The sequence below is a fragment of the Amaranthus tricolor genome, chromosome 3 (assembly GCF_026212465.1).
Source record: "Amaranthus tricolor cultivar Red isolate AtriRed21 chromosome 3, ASM2621246v1, whole genome shotgun sequence".
In the NCBI taxonomy this organism is placed as follows: Eukaryota; Viridiplantae; Streptophyta; class Magnoliopsida; order Caryophyllales; family Amaranthaceae; genus Amaranthus; species Amaranthus tricolor.
The window spans coordinates 2,925,856-2,944,430 of NC_080049.1; the positions used below are offsets into that span (position 1 = coordinate 2,925,856).

At 33.8% G+C, this 18,575-nt stretch overlaps 1 protein-coding gene across 3 annotated transcripts; it reads left to right on the forward strand.

Moving 5' to 3' along the window:
* Positions 1-515: 515 nt before the first annotated feature.
* LOC130808127 (condensin complex subunit 2) lies at positions 516-10,818 on the forward strand. 3 transcript variants are annotated; one of them, XM_057673586.1, is made up of 14 exons: positions 516-983; positions 1,956-2,057; positions 2,929-3,046; positions 3,680-3,750; positions 3,859-3,919; positions 4,008-4,208; positions 4,281-4,624; positions 4,786-4,927; positions 5,029-5,285; positions 5,662-5,689; positions 7,101-7,246; positions 7,410-7,520; positions 8,021-8,256; positions 10,467-10,818. In XM_057673586.1, the coding sequence occupies exons 1-13, from the start codon at positions 714-716 to the stop codon at positions 8,237-8,239; spliced, it is 2,070 nt and encodes a 689-aa protein (XP_057529569.1). In that variant the 5' UTR covers positions 516-713; the 3' UTR covers positions 8,240-8,256; positions 10,467-10,818. The 3 variants fall into 3 exon arrangements, with proteins under 3 accessions (XP_057529569.1, XP_057529567.1, XP_057529568.1); XM_057673584.1 differs by having other exon boundaries at positions 520-983; positions 5,023-5,285; XM_057673585.1 differs by having other exon boundaries at positions 524-983; positions 5,023-5,285; positions 8,021-8,225.
* Positions 10,819-18,575: the final 7,757 nt, after the last annotated feature.

An 18,575-nucleotide genomic window follows, 5' to 3' on the forward strand; every position in this document is an offset into this window, starting at 1 on the left:
GATTAAAAACCGGATACTCGGTTTGAATTATTCGATTTTTAAAACCGAATACCGGATATTCCGGATCGAATAATTCGGATCGGATATTTTTGAACATCCTTATAGTTGTATCACACCAACTTGATAAATAAAAAAAAAACTAAAAAAATGTATATTTAATATGTAAAAGTAGAATTAGTCTTTATGTTTGAAGTTAATCATAATCATTATATCCAGTGTATCTCATTCATAGAAAATTATGATCAAGGATATAAAAAGGGAAAAAAGATCATAGCTCATATCCAAGGTGAGTACAACAAATTAGTCAAATATAAGAATAATTTGAAGTTAATAGAAGAATAAATGCTACAAGAGTCGGAAATTAGTCAATTAAGAAAACAAAAATATAAGAATAAATGCTTATATCTATTTCGTAATATTACAGCAAATTCATTACGTTAATTGTTAAATTTAGCAAATCTTCAAAAAAAAAAAAAAAAAAAAAAAGCAAATCTACCGAGATTGAGAGACTAAATTTAAAAATTTTGCTATCCATCTTGTTTATACGACGTCGTTCGTATAAACTTCTTTCAGAAAGCAGTAACCTGACTTACTCGTACTCTTTCAATTCAATTTTTCCAGAATTCAAAATTTCTTCTTCCCTCTTATTCGTTATTCGTTATTCCCCATTCTTCTTCAATCTGAGAAAATTAAAGATCTTTTAAGGTTCAACAATGGCGGAAACCCTAAGTCCAAATCTAACTATCCAAAAGCGGAAAACTTCAGTTTCTGTTCGTCTTCAATCTCCTACCAGTCCTTTCTTCATTGGTTCTAATGACGATAAACTTGAACGAGCTCAAGCACGTGCTGCACGCGCTGCCGCTATTCGTCGTCGAATTGTTGAAGATGATCTTCCACTTCCTTCTTCTCCTTCAAATTCAGGCCTTGATGGTGTTCAAATCATGGAGTTGTTCCGCAATTGCATCAAACTCGCCAGTGAAAATGTGTGCTTTCTCTTATTTTTGAAAATACAGTTGCAAATACAGGATACTAGTATAGACTGGAAAGAACCCTCAATTTTACGTGTTTGTCAAACCAACTGGGATACCATTTTTGTTTGTTATATGCTATACTATTTAACATTGACAGGGTTTCTAATTAAATGACCAGGGGCTAGATTTGCGTGCTTGAAATTGCGATCAATGAACTCGATAACTTTCAAGCTTCATTTTTGGGTGAAGTTCATTTTGTTGGATTTTGTTGAATTTTTTGGAATCTGTGAATTTATGCTCGTGTATGTTCTAGTGAACTTCTAGGACCTAGGGAATTGTCTTCATGGTATTGTTGTTTGATATGTAATATTTAATTGACTTTGGAGGTAGCTTATAGTAAGATTCCGTCCTCCACGCACGCAAAAAGTAATTTCAATCATTCTCCATGAAAATGTAGTGATTTCTTTCCCTAGCTCGTTGATGGAATTCAGAAGCTTAATAATTTTGGAATCATAATTAACCATTGAGATGTTTGTCAGTTTTGATTTTCTGAATTTCATGGTTTTTGACAGTGTTACATAATTTGTTGTGTAAGTTTTGCAATTTAGCTTGTTTTGTTTAGCAATTCGTAGGGTGAATTAGTGAGTTAGGTAATATTATTATTGATGCAGAAATTGACTCCAGGAAACATTTGTATGGTTGTAGAAAACATTGGGCATATTTGTTTCGTGATAGACAATATTCTGGTTTGACTGAGAAAGGTGATAACTAGGGTTTATATTTGTTTTTGATCCCCATTAATTGTTTTTCTCGTTTGTGTTTGCTTTTATTTTGAAGCGGAGGGTGGTTTATTGAAAATGATAATGTAGTCATTTTCAGGGAGTTTAATTTGAGAAAGAGATAAAGTAGTGTTTCATTCAATTGTACATGCAAAATAGGGTCTAGGTGAGGATCTTAATGGTTGTTTTCATTTGGTGATTGCAGAAAATCAATCAGAAGAATACATGGGAGTTGAACCTTATAGATCATCTAAGTGAGATTATCAATGTTGAAGATGAAGAAGATGTCGAGACCAACTTTCAAAAGGTAATCTCCTCCTTTCTAAAACTAAGCTTTGAATTCACTTATAGTGGTTGTATTAAGAAGAGAGAAGGATGTTTGGTCGTCTTGTTTGCACAGTGATGTTAATCAACTGAGAGGCTTTGGCAATGGTTTGTGTGTCAAGAATTTGACCACAAATGCTTATTTCCTTTAATCCTTGCAGAAAATTAGTTTGTTGTAGATGGTGAATGTTTAATTATATGTTTGTGCAATGAACAAATATTTGGATACTTGGTTTACAAAAGGGTAAATTAGGTGATTACCATGTCGGAGAAAACTTGGAGAATAAGTCAGTATTAAGAAGTAGCTTTATAAGGGGAATTAGAGGGTCATAATCATCAAGAAATTTGTAAACACATTGTGGGTGAGTTTTATACTCATAGGGAGATCTCAAGCGTCTCGAATAGTCTGATCTATCTTTTCTTATTATACTATTTAGGTTGTAATCGTCCTTTTTATCATCAATATTATAATACAAATTCCAGTTTGTCCATTTAATATTTCATTTATTGCTTTACTGTTTAATCCAATTAATCAGTCCATAACAAACATGGTATTAATCAGTCCATAGTAGTTTGTCAATGATTGTAGATTTTCCATTGATTTTGCTTGTTCAAGTGACAACAATGGAGTTATTCAAAAAAAAAAGTGTTCACAATAGAATAGGTACTTGTTAATTGGAATTAAGTACCCTTGTTAGAACAATTTATGTTCCAACTTCAAAGTCTGCAGGACAAGTTTTCTATGGTGAAATAATGTGTGAGCAACATAACAACATCTTCATGCAATCAATGTTTCTTATGACCGTGAAGTCTATTTCAATCAATTAGTGAACCTGTCTATCATTGTTTGGCAGGCAAGTTGCACACTAGAAGCTGGGGTAAAGATTTATGCACTGAGGGTGGATTCCGTACATTCTGAAGCATATAAGGTCCTTGGTGGAATCAGTAGAGCTGGTCTTGAAGAACAACAAGGTTTGTCTTTTATGTCAATGCTAATTCATTGTAAAATTGAAAGCATTATGCAAAATAACCCAGGTCATAATGAGCTCTATTTTTAATGTCATCATGTTAGCTGTTAGCAATGAGTTTTGTGAACTCATTTCCTATACACTTGTGTTCAATTGCAAAATTTTTGGAGTAAAACAAGAGAAGTATTGCAGTAGCACAAATTGCCGGTTCATTTATGATTCTTTATATTAGTATGGGGCTGACTAAATTTTTGAAGGAGGAAAATGTTGGCACCTTAGTTCCATTTCCCTTATTTGCATGTAATGCACCTAAAGAGCTTACTTCCGTTGTTTTTCTCTTCAGACTGTGTGGAAAATTATTTTGAGGGGGTGGGGGTGCACTAAAACAAGGAGAGGTTATGCATATAGAGAGATGGAAAAAGGGCCTGATGATGAGGAGAGATTGGAAGTAGTTAAAGCCTAAAATGAAAGTTTTGATTGTCATATGTAGTTTTCAAAGGGATCTATTGCAAATAAAAAAATTGAGGAAGTACGTGTTTCTGTTTTCTTTTCAAGGATGTATTTCGATGAATTTTAGGACTCATGTTTTTCCTCTTGCTCTCTATTTGATGATATTTGTATATTGCATTGGTGACAGAAACTTCAACTGGAGAGAATGGCAGCAATGAGCAAGATGTAAATCAGCCTAAAAAGGATTCAGTGAGAAAGGTTCCGTTCTTGCATTTTACAATCCTTTAATTATTTGTGTGTGAAGAAACTGTAGTATGCTCATTGTAAATCTTTTGCCAAGTTGCTAATGAATGCATTTCTATGCAGCTATCACCTCTGTCAACACTGGAGTCATCTTTTGAGGCTCTGAATGTAAAGAAGTTTGATGGTAATGGAAAATGATGCCCATGCGTGTAACCAAGTCCCATGATCCTCTCACTTTACTATATGATATTTACTTTTCTTTTCTTTATTAGTTGCATTTGCTGTGGATCCTCTATATCATCAAACAACTGCTCAATTTGATGAGGGTGGGGCAAAGGGTCTTCTTTTAAACAACCTTGGAATTTATGGAGGGTGCCGAGTGCTTTTTGATTCACAAGAAGTTCCAGCAAAGTGTATTTCTTCTATCAATGATACTAGTTCTTCCAACCAAATTGATATCTCTTTTGCTGGAGGTAATTTGGGAAAATATTTCCATGTTTGGATTTTTTTATTGTCAATCTGTTATAACTAGTGTTCTTCTACAGAATGGATTGAGCAGATGGTTATGAATGTGAATGAAAAGAAGGATATATGTCCTACTTTTAGTGCTATTGTGGAGCAGCTTGATGAATATAGTTTGCAACAAAGGCAACTTCAAAGTTGTCAGGACTCTGTGTGTGATGTAGATGTAAATGATGACGCCCCAGTTGAATTGAATGGGGTCTCGGAGTTCACAAGTGTGAATGAGGTGGATGATGACAAAGGCTGTGAGGTAGATGATGATTCATATGACAATGCTGAGGCATTTTCATTTGATCATAATGATGATGCATATCCTGCCGAAGATGGTTTCAACATCAGTGATCAACATTTGGAAAATAACTATGAGGTATCTTCGATATACTCGATTTCTGATGTAGTTATTGACATCTTTGTTGCTGTTCTACATAAAATGCAATCACCGTTTCTGGTTAATCAAAATTCTGTTTTCTGTATAGAATTCATGTATTTGTTGGAGTAAAATGCAACTACCTGATTTTTAACTTGCAGGAACAAGAAACATCTATATCCAGTGAACTTGATGTATATGACAGATTTGAAAATGTTGCCTCCCTTCTGGGGATTTCTGTAATTGCATCAAGTCAGAATGCATGGGCTGGACCTGACCATTGGAAGTACAGAAAACCCAAGAGTTAGTTTGCAAACCTTTTGTTCTCTATGTCTCTGATTTTCCTTCTTTTTTCTATTCTTTCCAAATTTTAGCTGTTGACATGGGGCCAATTGAAGCTGTAGGAACTGAGAGTGTTGCAGCTCAAAAACCTGAGCTGGCTTCTGCAGCTCGGAAACAGAAAGCAAAAAAATCAACTGAAGCTGATATCGAATTTACTAAAGCCTTGGATGAAGATATACCTGATACTTTTGCACCCCCTAAAAATCTTAAGTCTTTGCTTCTTCCTGCCAATAAAGTACCTTGCTCCAACAGACTTCCAGAAGATTGCCATTACCAACCAGAGGATCTTGTGAAATTGTTCCTTCTTCCCAATGTTATGGTAAATGTTTTTCCTCTATGTTTTAGTGTTTGGGAAGGGTCTATTGAGTTAATTTATTGAATTTCATTCCCATTGAAGAATACTATAGTGGGACACAACCCTGAAGATGGCCTATTTAAGCTTTCCCCTCATAGAAGCTATAACAAAACCAAAAAGCCAAACAAAAGATCATAAAAGAACAAAAATACACATTGCTACAATGCCTACAGGTTCTAACTCTTATTTTGATGACTTGGTAATGAATTTAGTGCCCCGTCTTGGGAGAGGTTGTCAGTCCTTTATATCTGGAACTAGTTATTGTTGTGACGTGTGAGGTAATTCAGTTAAAACGACTCCTCTTTTGTTGCCGTTAATACTGGTTGTTTATATGTTTCAGTGCCTTGGAAAGAGAAGAAGGAGGACAGGTATAATTTTCCAAAATATATTGAATTTTCCCTTTTCCCTCTATTTGGTACAAAAAGCTTACTTTTTTCTCTCCTGAACTTTGTTACTTCATGTTCATTGTATCATGTTTCCTTTATTGCCTTTGTGTCACAACTTTTTGTACGTTGGTTTATAATTTTGAATGTTAAATTGTTGCGTAAATGTGTTTTTGACTCTTGGTAGTATTGCATGTGAGAGATTTATTTTACATTATCATTTCTGTGATGTTTGTTTGATCTGACGTAATCAGTTTCCGTTTTACCTTACCTGAAGAGCAATATTTCAGCCATAAAATTTCTCATTATTATGGAACTTTTTTATGTATATATCAGCGTTAGTTGTTATGGTGGTCTATATAGCCTAAAGGGACCATAGTCATGATCTAGTTACTTTCGTGTTTATGAATATTAAAAGTGATCTAAAAAGACTAAAGCAGAAACTTATTTGATGAAGAAGCAGGTCAGAGAACCTCAATGCCCAACCATGTTGAAAATAACCTACTTGTCCGTATTCTGTTTTCTCGTCTGTCTTGGCTTCTATTGAATGACAAGAGAAATGGAGAATGAAACAAAAGAAAATCCTTTATATAAAAATAGTTTTTAATACGCCTAGAGGTTACATTAGTAATTAGATGCTTGGCTTTTAGGTTATATTTCAATGGTTCATGGAAATGTTTGTTAGGAGCCCTAAGAGATGGATTTATCTGGATATATTCCTTGTAACACGGTTTTGGGACATTTTCTGTAGAAATCAAGAATTGTGTGTGTCGCACTCAGTTTTTTTCTTCTTCCTATCTTTTAGGATTCAGTGTATGTATTTGGAATTTGCACTACTTGCACTTGCCAATCTACATGTTTTGGTTTGAAACTTGCAGGCTATAATGCTAAATTTTCTTGTAATTGTCGTTTCAAATGTTACAAAGCATCTAGTGATATACAAAGTTGTTTTCTTTCTTCGTTATGAACATATTTGTAAGGTGTTGTGTTTTGTTGCCCCTTTTTACTGTATAAAGTGACTTACATTAAATTCTAATTTCACCATTGTTCTCTTTATATCATATATATGGTACTCTATAGAGTCCATGTGCAGCGTCATCACATTTTTACATTACCATTTTGCTCAATCCATCAGCAATTCAGCAGTGCATTAGGCTCCCTATAAGCAAAAACTATGGGAACCATAGGTCATATGGGTGTCATACTGTCATATTCTGGTGAAGTGATTCTCATAACTTCTCAAGGGGTACATTGCAAGTTGTGTCAGACTTTTCTGTTAGTCACTTCAAGTTCTGCTCTCATTGTAGAATCAATAGAACCTTTGTTTGTCTGACTTCTTGGTTCAGCTTAGTTGTGCGAGTGTTATTAAGTTTTTTCTGTTTTTTTATTCTTCAAGATAATGGCTTTGGGCATGATGAGAGTGGTTTGAATGGAGCATTTCCCTCATGGGACAACCAAAGCGTTTATAGTGGCCCAGATAATGATGATTATGCTCACAGTGACACAGATGAACAGGATATACTGATTTCTCAGCCTCGTCAGGTTTGTGTGGATTTGTTTTTTCAGTTTCTCTGCCATTTTAATGAATATCTTTGGGCTACCCCTCTAATAATTAGTAGGAATAAACATGTACAGATGATTGCCTTTGATTATTACTTATAAGAAAATCTACGAGTATGTCCTAATGAAATGTATCCAAATATAGGTCAGCAAAATTGAAGTTCAGTATGATAAAACTGCAAAGCAAGTTGACGTTCATATCCTGAAGGAGACACTTTGGGATCACATGCAAGAATTTATTCAGGCACCTGAAATGGTGAGTGCACTTGGTCAGCTTTTATCATACTTGCATTTTTAACAATATATGGTGACAATTGCTACCCTACTCTTAACACCCAAAAAGGTAAAATGAAAAGGAAAAGAAAAGGTGACAATTTTGGTTGGTTGGCGATTTGACATTGTTGTGTCTGGTTCTTTGTACTGAATGAATCTGTTGATGATTGCCTTGTCTGTCTCCTTTGATACAGAAGAGTATCCGCAACTTTTCTATACCTGTATCGGTATGTGGTCATGAAACTCGAATAATGCGAATAGGATATAATCCATGTATGCCAAGGCTGGTGCCTGCAGGGAGGCAGCAGAAAAGGTCCAATTTTCTGCACATACGCAGGATTGCAGCTGACTTGTCGCTGGAGATGCTGATCTCTAGATCCCTTTGATGATTTTACATTCTTCATGCTTTTGGTTCAGCTTATTTGCTTTCTGATTCACTGATAGCAAGTCAGATTTTAATGACCGTTCTTTCTACATTGTCAGAAAGCTCGAGAGGATCCTGTATCTTTTAAACAATTATTGGCTACCTTCCCTGAAGATTGTGGTGCTGCAGCGGCTAATGACATCTCTCCTCATCTATGCTTTATTTGTCTTTTGCATTTGGCCAATGAACACGGGTTGAGTATCCAGGGCTGCACTAATATGGACGACCTCAGTATACATCTTCCTGTCACTTCCCAGGATGCAGGTGAATATGTTTAATCTTCATAGTATACTAGGTAATTTCGCCTAGCTTATTGTTTTTCCTATTGCCTTTTGTGGTTTGGAATTGAGTTATGTGTTACTTATCCTTCTCCAATTCGCACCATCTATTCTAGAGCTAATAAAGTGAAATGCCTAATGTTGGACAAAGGTAGAATTTGTTTTTATTGTTACCATCGTTTCAACTTACACCGTTTTCTGGGACTGGCCCCATATAGACAGTTGATATGAAGAGATAAATGATGTGGATAAAGATCGATTTTAAATGATATACTCTAGATGATGAAGATACAATGGCTTTGATCAATAAAGTTCGAGTTTAATTATGTTCTTGGATGACTTGACTTACTCTTAAAATCTGAAATCTACATAATTCAAATCATTGTTTTGATCCTGTAATGGTTTTCTAATCTGCTTATCCCTTTATTTAATACAAGCTAACAGAAAAGTGATGCATTCCCACCGTTACTTATCCTTCTTACTTCTTAGTTCTTTCCAACTTACACCATCTATCATGAGAGATAAAATTTCAGAGCTTGTTTTGAATCTAGGATATTGATAGTGTTCTTATTCTCTTGGGTACTTTTTCTTGTATTTTACTGTGGGGATGAGCCTGGCTGTTAACTAAGCACTTAATATTGAGTTAGTGACTAGAAAATCTGGAATTGAAATTTAACAGAGCAGCAGGAGTTTCTTGTTAGAATTGAGCTGTACTAACCTGTCTTTATAAATCACATGACTCACATCACTACTCTATTCTTTGTTCAAGCAGTAATGTATTACAAAATTGAGATATCAGTATGGTAGAGCAGCGATGAATAGGAGTTCAGAAAGTATAGAAATGGTAACGGCATATTATTTATAAGGGTGGGTAGAGAATTCGAGGTAATCTGAACATATCCTTGAAGATAGGGGGGAGGTGGTAGATAGAATTGAATGCTTTATGGCTAATCATAATGAAATAGAAGAAAGATTTGACAGCTTAGAGTTGATCTAAGCCTAGTCCATCCTAGGGCGTATTTTCAAGGATGCTCCAAGAGCAAGATACTTTTCTGCGTTTTGCTCCGCAGAAAAGAGCTCACTGATGAATCATTATTTTCCAGAACAGCAAATGACTATCATAGTGCAGAAAACAAGGCTGCATTGTATCATATCGGCCTGAGTGGTAAAGGTTTCAAAATCTATCAATCAGATACCACCTGCATCATAAAGGATAAAAACCCGTATTTTAGCTCTTAGAGTTGATTTCGACCTTTTCCATCCTAGAGTAGTTTCAAGGATGTTCTTCGAGCAAGATACTTTTCTGCATTTAAGTCTGTAGGAAAGAGCTCACTGATAGATCAATGTTATTCGGAACAGAAAATGACTATCAATTCACAAAAAACAGGGTTTTCACATCTATTAACTGATTCTACCTGATTTGCAATGGTGTGAAAAACGGCTTTTTAGGCTAGTTTAAGGGATAACTCATAGTTTTGGCCGATATATAATGGAACGACAACACTGTGGTCATTACAGCATTCACGATGTACTATGCTGACTCTTAAGTCCCGTATTTGTGTATCATTTGTTGGTGAGTCCTTTAGCTGATATTTAAAATCCTGTATTTACTGTTGCTCACCTCACCTGATTTCACCTTTTGGTTTATTCTTCTGTTCTGACAAAAAAAAACTTGTTGCTTAGATGTTCATCTATTACGTTAACAATCTGATTCTAGTTGGTTTCCTCTTAAACTTATGAAATTTTTTCTTCAGTCATTTTTTTTGAGGGAACAGATTTTGCAAATTTTATCTAGAAATATATGTTAAGACAATATCAGCAATTCAAGATGGATCTCTGTCTCGCCAGACCTCATCACAAACGCTAGTTGCGGTGCATTTAGCATGTCTATGGGGCACCTCATTATATCCACGAAGGAAAAACAAAAAATCTACGGAATCAAAATAATCTATGCATGATTAAAGACTAGCAAAAGTCTTGTATGGACTTAGTCAACATTAAAATAGAGTGCAGCTTCCTATTTAGAGTAAAATTTAAGTAAAAATAAGAAAATATTAAGAAAAGTGCACACTATTTTAATGTGGACTAAGTCCATTAAAGAGTTACTCATTAGCTTACGAGCGACCTCATTACATCAAGTGAATTTCTACTTTGAGGTGCATATTCAATTATGTAAAAAGAAGCTGCATTTACATTTATGCTGACTTATATTCTGTCACAAATGCAGGCTGTACTTGATACTGATGGTTTTTCATGTCAAAATATTCATCCAGCACACTGTAGAATTTGAGTCACTAATCCCAATGGGACAGGTTTATTTGCTCTGTACTATAATTGCAGCCACATATTACAGTTTGTCTGCAGACCACAGTTTCGGCTTGAAACGTGCTCAAAGTTGTATCTCAACAGTTTAAACCAATACTGTTAGCAGCAAATTTATATGAAATGTGAATCTGCTTAGGTATAGTTAGATATTGTAATTTTTTAAACTTGTATTGAGATCTACCATAAAGCATGTGAATTTGTTGTATATCTGTAGCTGTGATATATGGTGTGTTTGACAAATGATTTTTTGTTTAGCTTTTTGATTTGCTCTTTGTTTGTTGGCTATTTAACCAATCAAAGAATATGTTTAGTAACCAACTTTTAAGCTGTCAACAAGCTAATTTTTGACCACAATCAAACATTTACTTTGAAAGCTTTTTCATTGGCGTTTGGCTTTTGATCCACATTGCTTTAATTAATGGACAACTAACGTTATCAAATATTTCCAATAACAATAACTTATACACTTAATTTAATGTATATATTAATAATAAGTTGATCTTATCAGCTGGTCATACAAACTAACAAATAATTGTGGAATATCCTCATAATGTGACCTACCTACCTAACCTTCTCTTCACTCAAAACTGAAAGACATTTTTGGGGTGTAGGTGTTGTCTTTGATTAATGATGTGTATTACATTTATTGTTGCTTCAAGACATAATACTGATAAATGTATGAATGTGACTTGGATAACATATAAAGAAAGGTCATTCCCAAAATTGTTAGACACTCGAAATTGGGTAAATATTTGAGTTATTAGTCATCCAATATTTGTATGAATGCTCATGATGGGTTGTTGTGCAAGTATTGTTATTAGGAACCTCACAAATTATATACCAAATTTAATATGTTTAAAGTTGGCTTGATTTGGAACGCTCTCATCTTTATCTTTTGGACAATATGCTTATAACTTCACATAAACAAAATTAAAGAGCTTGATCTAGCCCGTAATTTCACTTGCTAAGCTAATTTATAGATCAACTACTCTTGTGAGAAGTCGTCTCTCAAAGAAACGATCTCAAAACAAAAAGCCCACATACTTATTTGATCTTTGGTTTGTACTTATTGGGCTATTTAGCCCATATATCTAATGTGTCTCTCGGAGAGACCGCCTCTCACAACAATTTGTGTTTATGGATTGAGCCAAAAATTAAGTTAATCCGATCCCATACTTATACATATATACAAATTCAACCCAAATTGTTGAACTAATGCATTTTTTTAATCAAATAGTGCTATTACTTTATCTTTTTATATAGGTATATATTTCACTAAATACACTTTTTTACAGTTTTGATAGAAAATAGTGGAATAATAAGACTATAAGCACATTGATTTAAAAAATAACTGAAATGCAAAAAAAAGAAAATGCATTTGTGGGTAAAATTGAGAGAAACAATGTAAAATCATTACCAAAGTGAAACGTATAGCAAATTTAAAAGAAATGAAAAATAAAAAATTAAAATGTAACAAATGTAGAAAAAATTAAGAAATAAAGTAATAAACTTATAATATACTTCGTTCTTATCAAGTGTCATTGGAGTAGATGGTGACAACAAAAATATCTATCAATACAAGGAAAAAGGCATTTAGAGGGGTTATGGAACAGAGGCCATTCATTCAAGTTGTAAATGCAAACTATATTGTACTCTATTTGTGATTGAGGCCATTCATTCAAAAGGTACCATACTCTTGTCACTCTCAAATGGACTCCACTAATCCAATTGATTTTGATTCTTGTAAAATAAATCTTTATAAAAATATTAAATTCTTCCTTCAATAAGTTTGTTGAAGTTTTTTTTTTTTTTTTTTTTTTTTTTTTTTTTTTTTTTTTTTTTTAATATGGAATAACTATTAGATAAGGACATATTTTTATACCTAAATGTATGGTATTGAGTGATGAACTTATTGTGTCTTTAGTCCAAATGGAGTAAATGTTTTTGATAAGTTTGTTTAATTTGAATATTTTACTTTAATATAGTAGTTGAAGATTATGATAATAAAGCTGATAGAAAACTATATAGATGAGATAAAAGACGTAATAAATAAGTTTGTGAATAAAAATAGTAGGAATAATGTGAAATAACTACTAAAAATAGGGATATGGATTAATATAAAATGATGATTCCCATTATTGATCTTCGATCAGATAATAATATTAGTATTACCGGTGACGAAAGATCATTGAAGAGCCTCCTTGAACTATATTATAAATTAGGCAAAACAAATTAGACAAGATATCTTCTTCGTTTCAATATGAAAAATGCTTATCCCTATTGCTAGTTTGTGACTGTTACACATTTTATCAAATGATTATATCTTTTGCTCGTTCAAGCAGCCCGTTTACAATCCCAACTTAAATTTAAATGCTCGAATGCCATGGCATGACTCCCCCTTGTCATTCTCTTTAATGTACATATCCACCCTTGCATTCTCCCCACTTTCTTCAATGTACATCTCCACCCTTGCATCAACATATATGTTTGATACCTTTTGTAAACCAAATAATAATAGTTCACTTAGTGTTAAAAGGTAATATTTTGATAGGTAAGAGGTTAAGAGCTAATTCTAATTTCAAGTTTTGATATAAATTTTTATCATAAAATAACTGAGTAAATGAGAAAATTAGATGACAAATTAATCGTTAATTTCATTGTAAGTTAATTTTAATTTGTATTAAATTGGTGTAGTCCACAATTTGCATAAACATTAGATTAAACAAATACATGCAAATTAATGTGATATAAAGTGTAAAATGGTCGGTTCAATGTCATATTATTGTCTTATCCAAACATTTGGCTGCCTCTAAATTCTTAAGGCTTTGTCCAAAGAAACGGGCAAAAGCAAATTTATGCTCAAAGATTATCAACTTATCAAGTTTACACTTTTAGGCCATATTTACTATGTGTAAAGTTCATTTTCAAACGTCAAAATTGTTACTTTACACTGCTCACCTATCTTCTTTGTTTTTTTAAATCATTATCTCATAATCAAAGCTAATTAATATTTGTTTAATATTAATTTATTTATAAGTCAGTTGAAAACAATCTCTTTATTATAAAATTAAATTACTATATCCATTCTTCTTGGATGAGATCAACTTAATTAGATTAAAGTTTTGAAATGTTATTTATGGATGAGATGAAAAAAGATTATCTTTGTTCATGTCTAAATATAAAATGATAGGAGTAGTAAATTTAATACAAAATTTATTAATAAATATGGAAGAAACATTGAGACCGGGAAATTAGTTATTCAAACATGCAAGTCTAAATAGATGAGGTATTTCAACAATTCTGATTGGATTAGGTTTACTTATCAGATTCAGATAAATAATATAAAGTGTGTGTTCAGCATAATGTCTTTAATAATTGTTTATGGTTTAATGAGACTAATTAAAGTGCTAATTTGAAAAAAATTGTCACATTTTCGTAAATTAGAAGTTTAAGTAGCATTTAGTGGTATAGGTAGTTTTTAAAACTCAACTCGTAGCCTTCCAAATCAAAAACAACTGTTTAATATTTTAACAATTGTATTTTTAACAAATATACTCCAACAGCTACTATAACTACTAATTTTATCCAATAATTTTAATTTACATAACTAATTTGACATTTAAATATCTAACTACAATTATAAAACTATGTTTAATCACAATTGCTTAAATCGCTAAAAACTACCCACTCAGCTGCTTTGTGCATGTGAACAAATTCATCCTTACATCTACCATCAATTTTTAAAAAAGAAATAAATGATAGACATGAAATACCAATTTAAAGCATAATTAGTTATCCGTTTGATAATCCTTGGCAAATGAAAAAATAGTGACTACTCTCACTAAGAAGCATAATAAGAATGCAAAATTACAAATATTCTCCACCGACCCATTCGTAATTTTGTCCAATCAAAATTCTACAATGTTGCTTTTAGTTGTCATCTATCTTCAAATTGGCTTTTTCTCACTTTTGTATATTCCAACTTTTCAATCTTTTAAGGGTTTTTAAATAGTATATATATTTATATTTATATCACTTAAGATTACTTAAAAAGAGAGAGTGATCATATTTTTATTTTTTTTTAGTATAGATTATAGAGTAGTGGGAAAATAAAGTTAAATATGTACATGATTTTTTTTTTAAACGAAAATATGTAGATGAAATTGATAGAAAGAATTTTTTATGAATGGTGTGACTTGAGTGTATATTTGATGTGTATATTTATGTGTGTGTCTTTTGGGATGAAATCCTATGAGTGTGTCAATGTGGGTGTTTTAAGTTTTTAACTTAATGTTTGTGGTGTTTAAAGTGTGATTTAATACTTGAAGTAATCATGGGAATAATGGGTCTTGATGATGTTTAATGTAGAAGTGCAAAAGGTTCTTTGAAGATGCTTTGCTATGTTTAGTCGAGCAGAAACTGACAGAAGGCATACTGAAGGTCGCTCGACCAGCTCGCTCGACCGAGCGAGCCCTTGAGTGGGTCGAGCGAACAAACATAATACATCCAGTAGGCTGCTGTAGCCCTCTCGACTGAGTGAGCCTCTGTTCTGGTCGAGCGAATCTTCTGACGATTCATAAGCTGCTGTTTTTCGTCCCTTTAACTTCTTGGAGCAGTTTCAAAGTGGTTAATACTCAGAATTAAGGTTGTAATCTCATTGAATGTACTTAGTATTATAAATAGAGAGCTCTTATGCTCATCCAAGACACATCAAACACATCAAACACAATCCCTAAGCCAAACACATAGCCTTTTGTTTTATCTTTTACTCAATTATAATACTTCATTTGTAAGAGTGTTTTACTCCATTGAAATAATATAAATAAGAAACTAAACACCACGGAGGACGTAGCCATCATTGGGTAAACCTCCTTAAATCATTGTATCATTTTGCAAATTTTATTTTATCAAACGTTTGTTAGTTCATTCAAATCGTTATCGTTCATTAAAGTTCTTAAAATCGTACTGATCTTGGCAATTTATTTCAATTGGTATCAGAGCCAAGTTTTTGTTACGGTAATTGAGAAGTCATTGTTGGTGAAACAAACATGTCCATAATGAAGCTTGACATAGAGAAGTTTGATAGAAGTGTGAACTTTGGCTTATGGCAAGTCAAAATGAGAGCCATTTTGATTCAAAATGGTATGCAAAAGGCCATTGATGGTGTAGACAAGATGCCGGTAGGAATGACCGCGGCGAAATGGGAAGAGATTGACACAAAGGCTCTATCGACAATCCAATTATGCCTTTTTAATGAAGTGCTAAGAGAGGTTTATAAAGAAACTACAACCAAGAGGATATGGGAGAAATTGGAAATCACTCTATATATCCAAGAGTGTCACCAATAGGCTACTTTTAAAAAGTAGACTCTATGATCTACGTTTGGAGGAAGGTAAACCTTTAAAACCTCACTTAGATGAGTTTTATTCCATTGTTATGGATCTTTAAAATATTGAAGTCAAGCTTGATGATGAAGACTTGGCTATTTACCTCTTATATTCTTTACCTCCATCTTACAAGAATTTTAGAGAAACTCTACTCTATGGTAGAGAAAACTTGAGTAGTGACGATGTGAAAAATGCCTTGATACAAAGGGATCTCATTGATACACAATTGTCACAAAAATCACAAGATGGCTCAAGTGAAGGATTCTTTGTGAGAAGGAGGACGCAAGAGAAAGGTTCCACTAGTGGAGGTGGAAACAAGGGTAAAGGGAGGTCGAAGTCACTAGGGCCTACAAAAAATAAGACTTGCAACTATTGCAAGCTTAAAGGCCACATCAAGAAGGATTGTTGGAAATGAAAAAATATAAATGCTAATGATGATGGGGCTAGGGATGCAACTAGCAATACCGATGCTAGTTACGTGAATGATAGTGATGATGGCGGTGTATTAGTTGCCACACATGGGTACAAAGATAGTGATGAATGGATTCTTGACTCGGGGTGCATATTCCACATGACTCCCAACAAAACTTTCTTCCAAACATTTAAAAGTGTTGATGGGAAAAATGTGACCATGGGGAACAACACAACGTGTAAGGTGGTTGGTGTTGGGAGTGTAAAAATGAAAATGTTTGATAGGATGGTGAGAACCTTGACCGATGTAAGGTATATTCCGGGTTTGAAAAAGAATCTCATATCTTTGGGTACTCTTGATAATATCGGGTGTAGAATCACTTTTGAAGGTGAAGTTATGAAGATTGCTAAATGATCACTTGTAGTGATGAAGAAAAAGTTGAATGGGAGTTTGTATGCTCTTGAAGGTTCAACTATCTTCGATTCGAAAAATATTTCCACAAACACAATGTCCGATCATGAAACAAAGCTTTAGCACTTGTGACTTGATCACATGGGAGAAAGAGGTATGTTTGAACTCTCTAAAGAAGATTTATTTGATGGTAAAAAGTTCGGAAACCTTGGATTTTATGAACAATGTAATTATGGGAAACACAAAAGGGTTAGTTTCAAACCCGCCATACACAGCACTAAGGGAATCCTAGACTATATTCATTCCGATTTGTTGGGGCCTTCAAGAAAGCCCCCCTTAGTGGTTGTAATTACTTGTTCACTTTCATAGATGACTTCTCAAGAAAAGTATGGTGTTACTTTATTAAACACAAAAATGAAGTTTTGATGTTTTTCTTGAAATGGAAGAAAATGATAGAGAAAAAGATCGATAGGATCATCAAGACCTTAAGAACCGATAATGGTCTTGAATTTTTTGATAATAAATTTCTTTAATATTGTGCTAGTGAAGGTATTGTGAGACATAGAACTTGTGCAGGGCGCCTCAACAAAATGGTTTTGCGGAGAGGATGAACAAAACATTGTTGAAGAGGGCTCGGTGTATGCTAAACCAAGCCAAATTGGGGAGGCAATTTTGGGCCGATGCGGTGGCTACGGCATGCTACCTGATTAATCGCTCACCTCATACCGCCTTGAAATTCAAATCACCACAAGAAGTGTGGTATAACACTCCGGTAAATTATTCTAGACTTAGAGTCTTTGGTTGTCCGGCTTATATTCATGTAAATAATGGAAAGTTAGAACCTAGGGATAAAAAATGCGTTTTTGTGGGGGTATGGAGTGGGTGTAAAGGGGTATAGGGTGTAGTGTAATGAATCAAAATAATTATTACTTCTAGATGTTGTATTTGATGAAAATAACATACTAGTCTCTAGTGTAGAAAAGCACATTGATAATGTTGTTAATGATCCTATTAATGCATAAGAGGAGGTTGTTAATGATCCTATTGATGCATAAGAGGATGTTCAACCTCCCAATATTGATGAAAATGAAAATAATGATGATGTTCAACAAAAGTCTCCTCTTTTGTCCATAACAAGGCAAAAGAGGAAGATCGTGGCTCTAAGGAGGTACATTGAAGAGTGTGATTATGTTGCATATGCTCTCAAAATTGCTAGTGAAGTCGAAGGGTTACATGAACCAAGTACGTACAAGGAGGCTATGGCCTCAAATTATTCAAGCAAATGATTGATAGCCATGAAGCAAGAGATGGAATCACTTGCAAAGAATGAAACTTGGGATATCGTTGAAGCACCAAAGAAAAAGAAGATTGTTGGGTGCAAGTGGATATTCAAGAAGAAGGAGGGTCCTTCTAGTGGTGTTCCTCCCATCTACAAAGCAAGGGTAGTAGCTAAGGGATACTCTCAAATTGAGGGTGTTGATTTTCATGTGGTATTTTCATGGGTCGTGAAGCACTCTTTTATAAGGGCACTACTTGCTTTGGTGGCGATGGAGGATTTGGAGTTGCATCAATTGGATGTGAAAACGGCGTTTCTTCATGGTGAGCTTGAAGAGGAAATTTTTATGAAGCAACCGAAAGGTTTTGAGGTCGCCGGTAAGGAAGGTCATGTGTGTAGATTGAAAAGATCATTGTATGGGTTGAAGCAATCGCCAAAGCAATGGTACAAGAGGTTCGATCTTTCATGATTTCACATGATTTTGTTAAAAGTTCTTATGATAGTTGTGTTTATCTTAAGAAACTT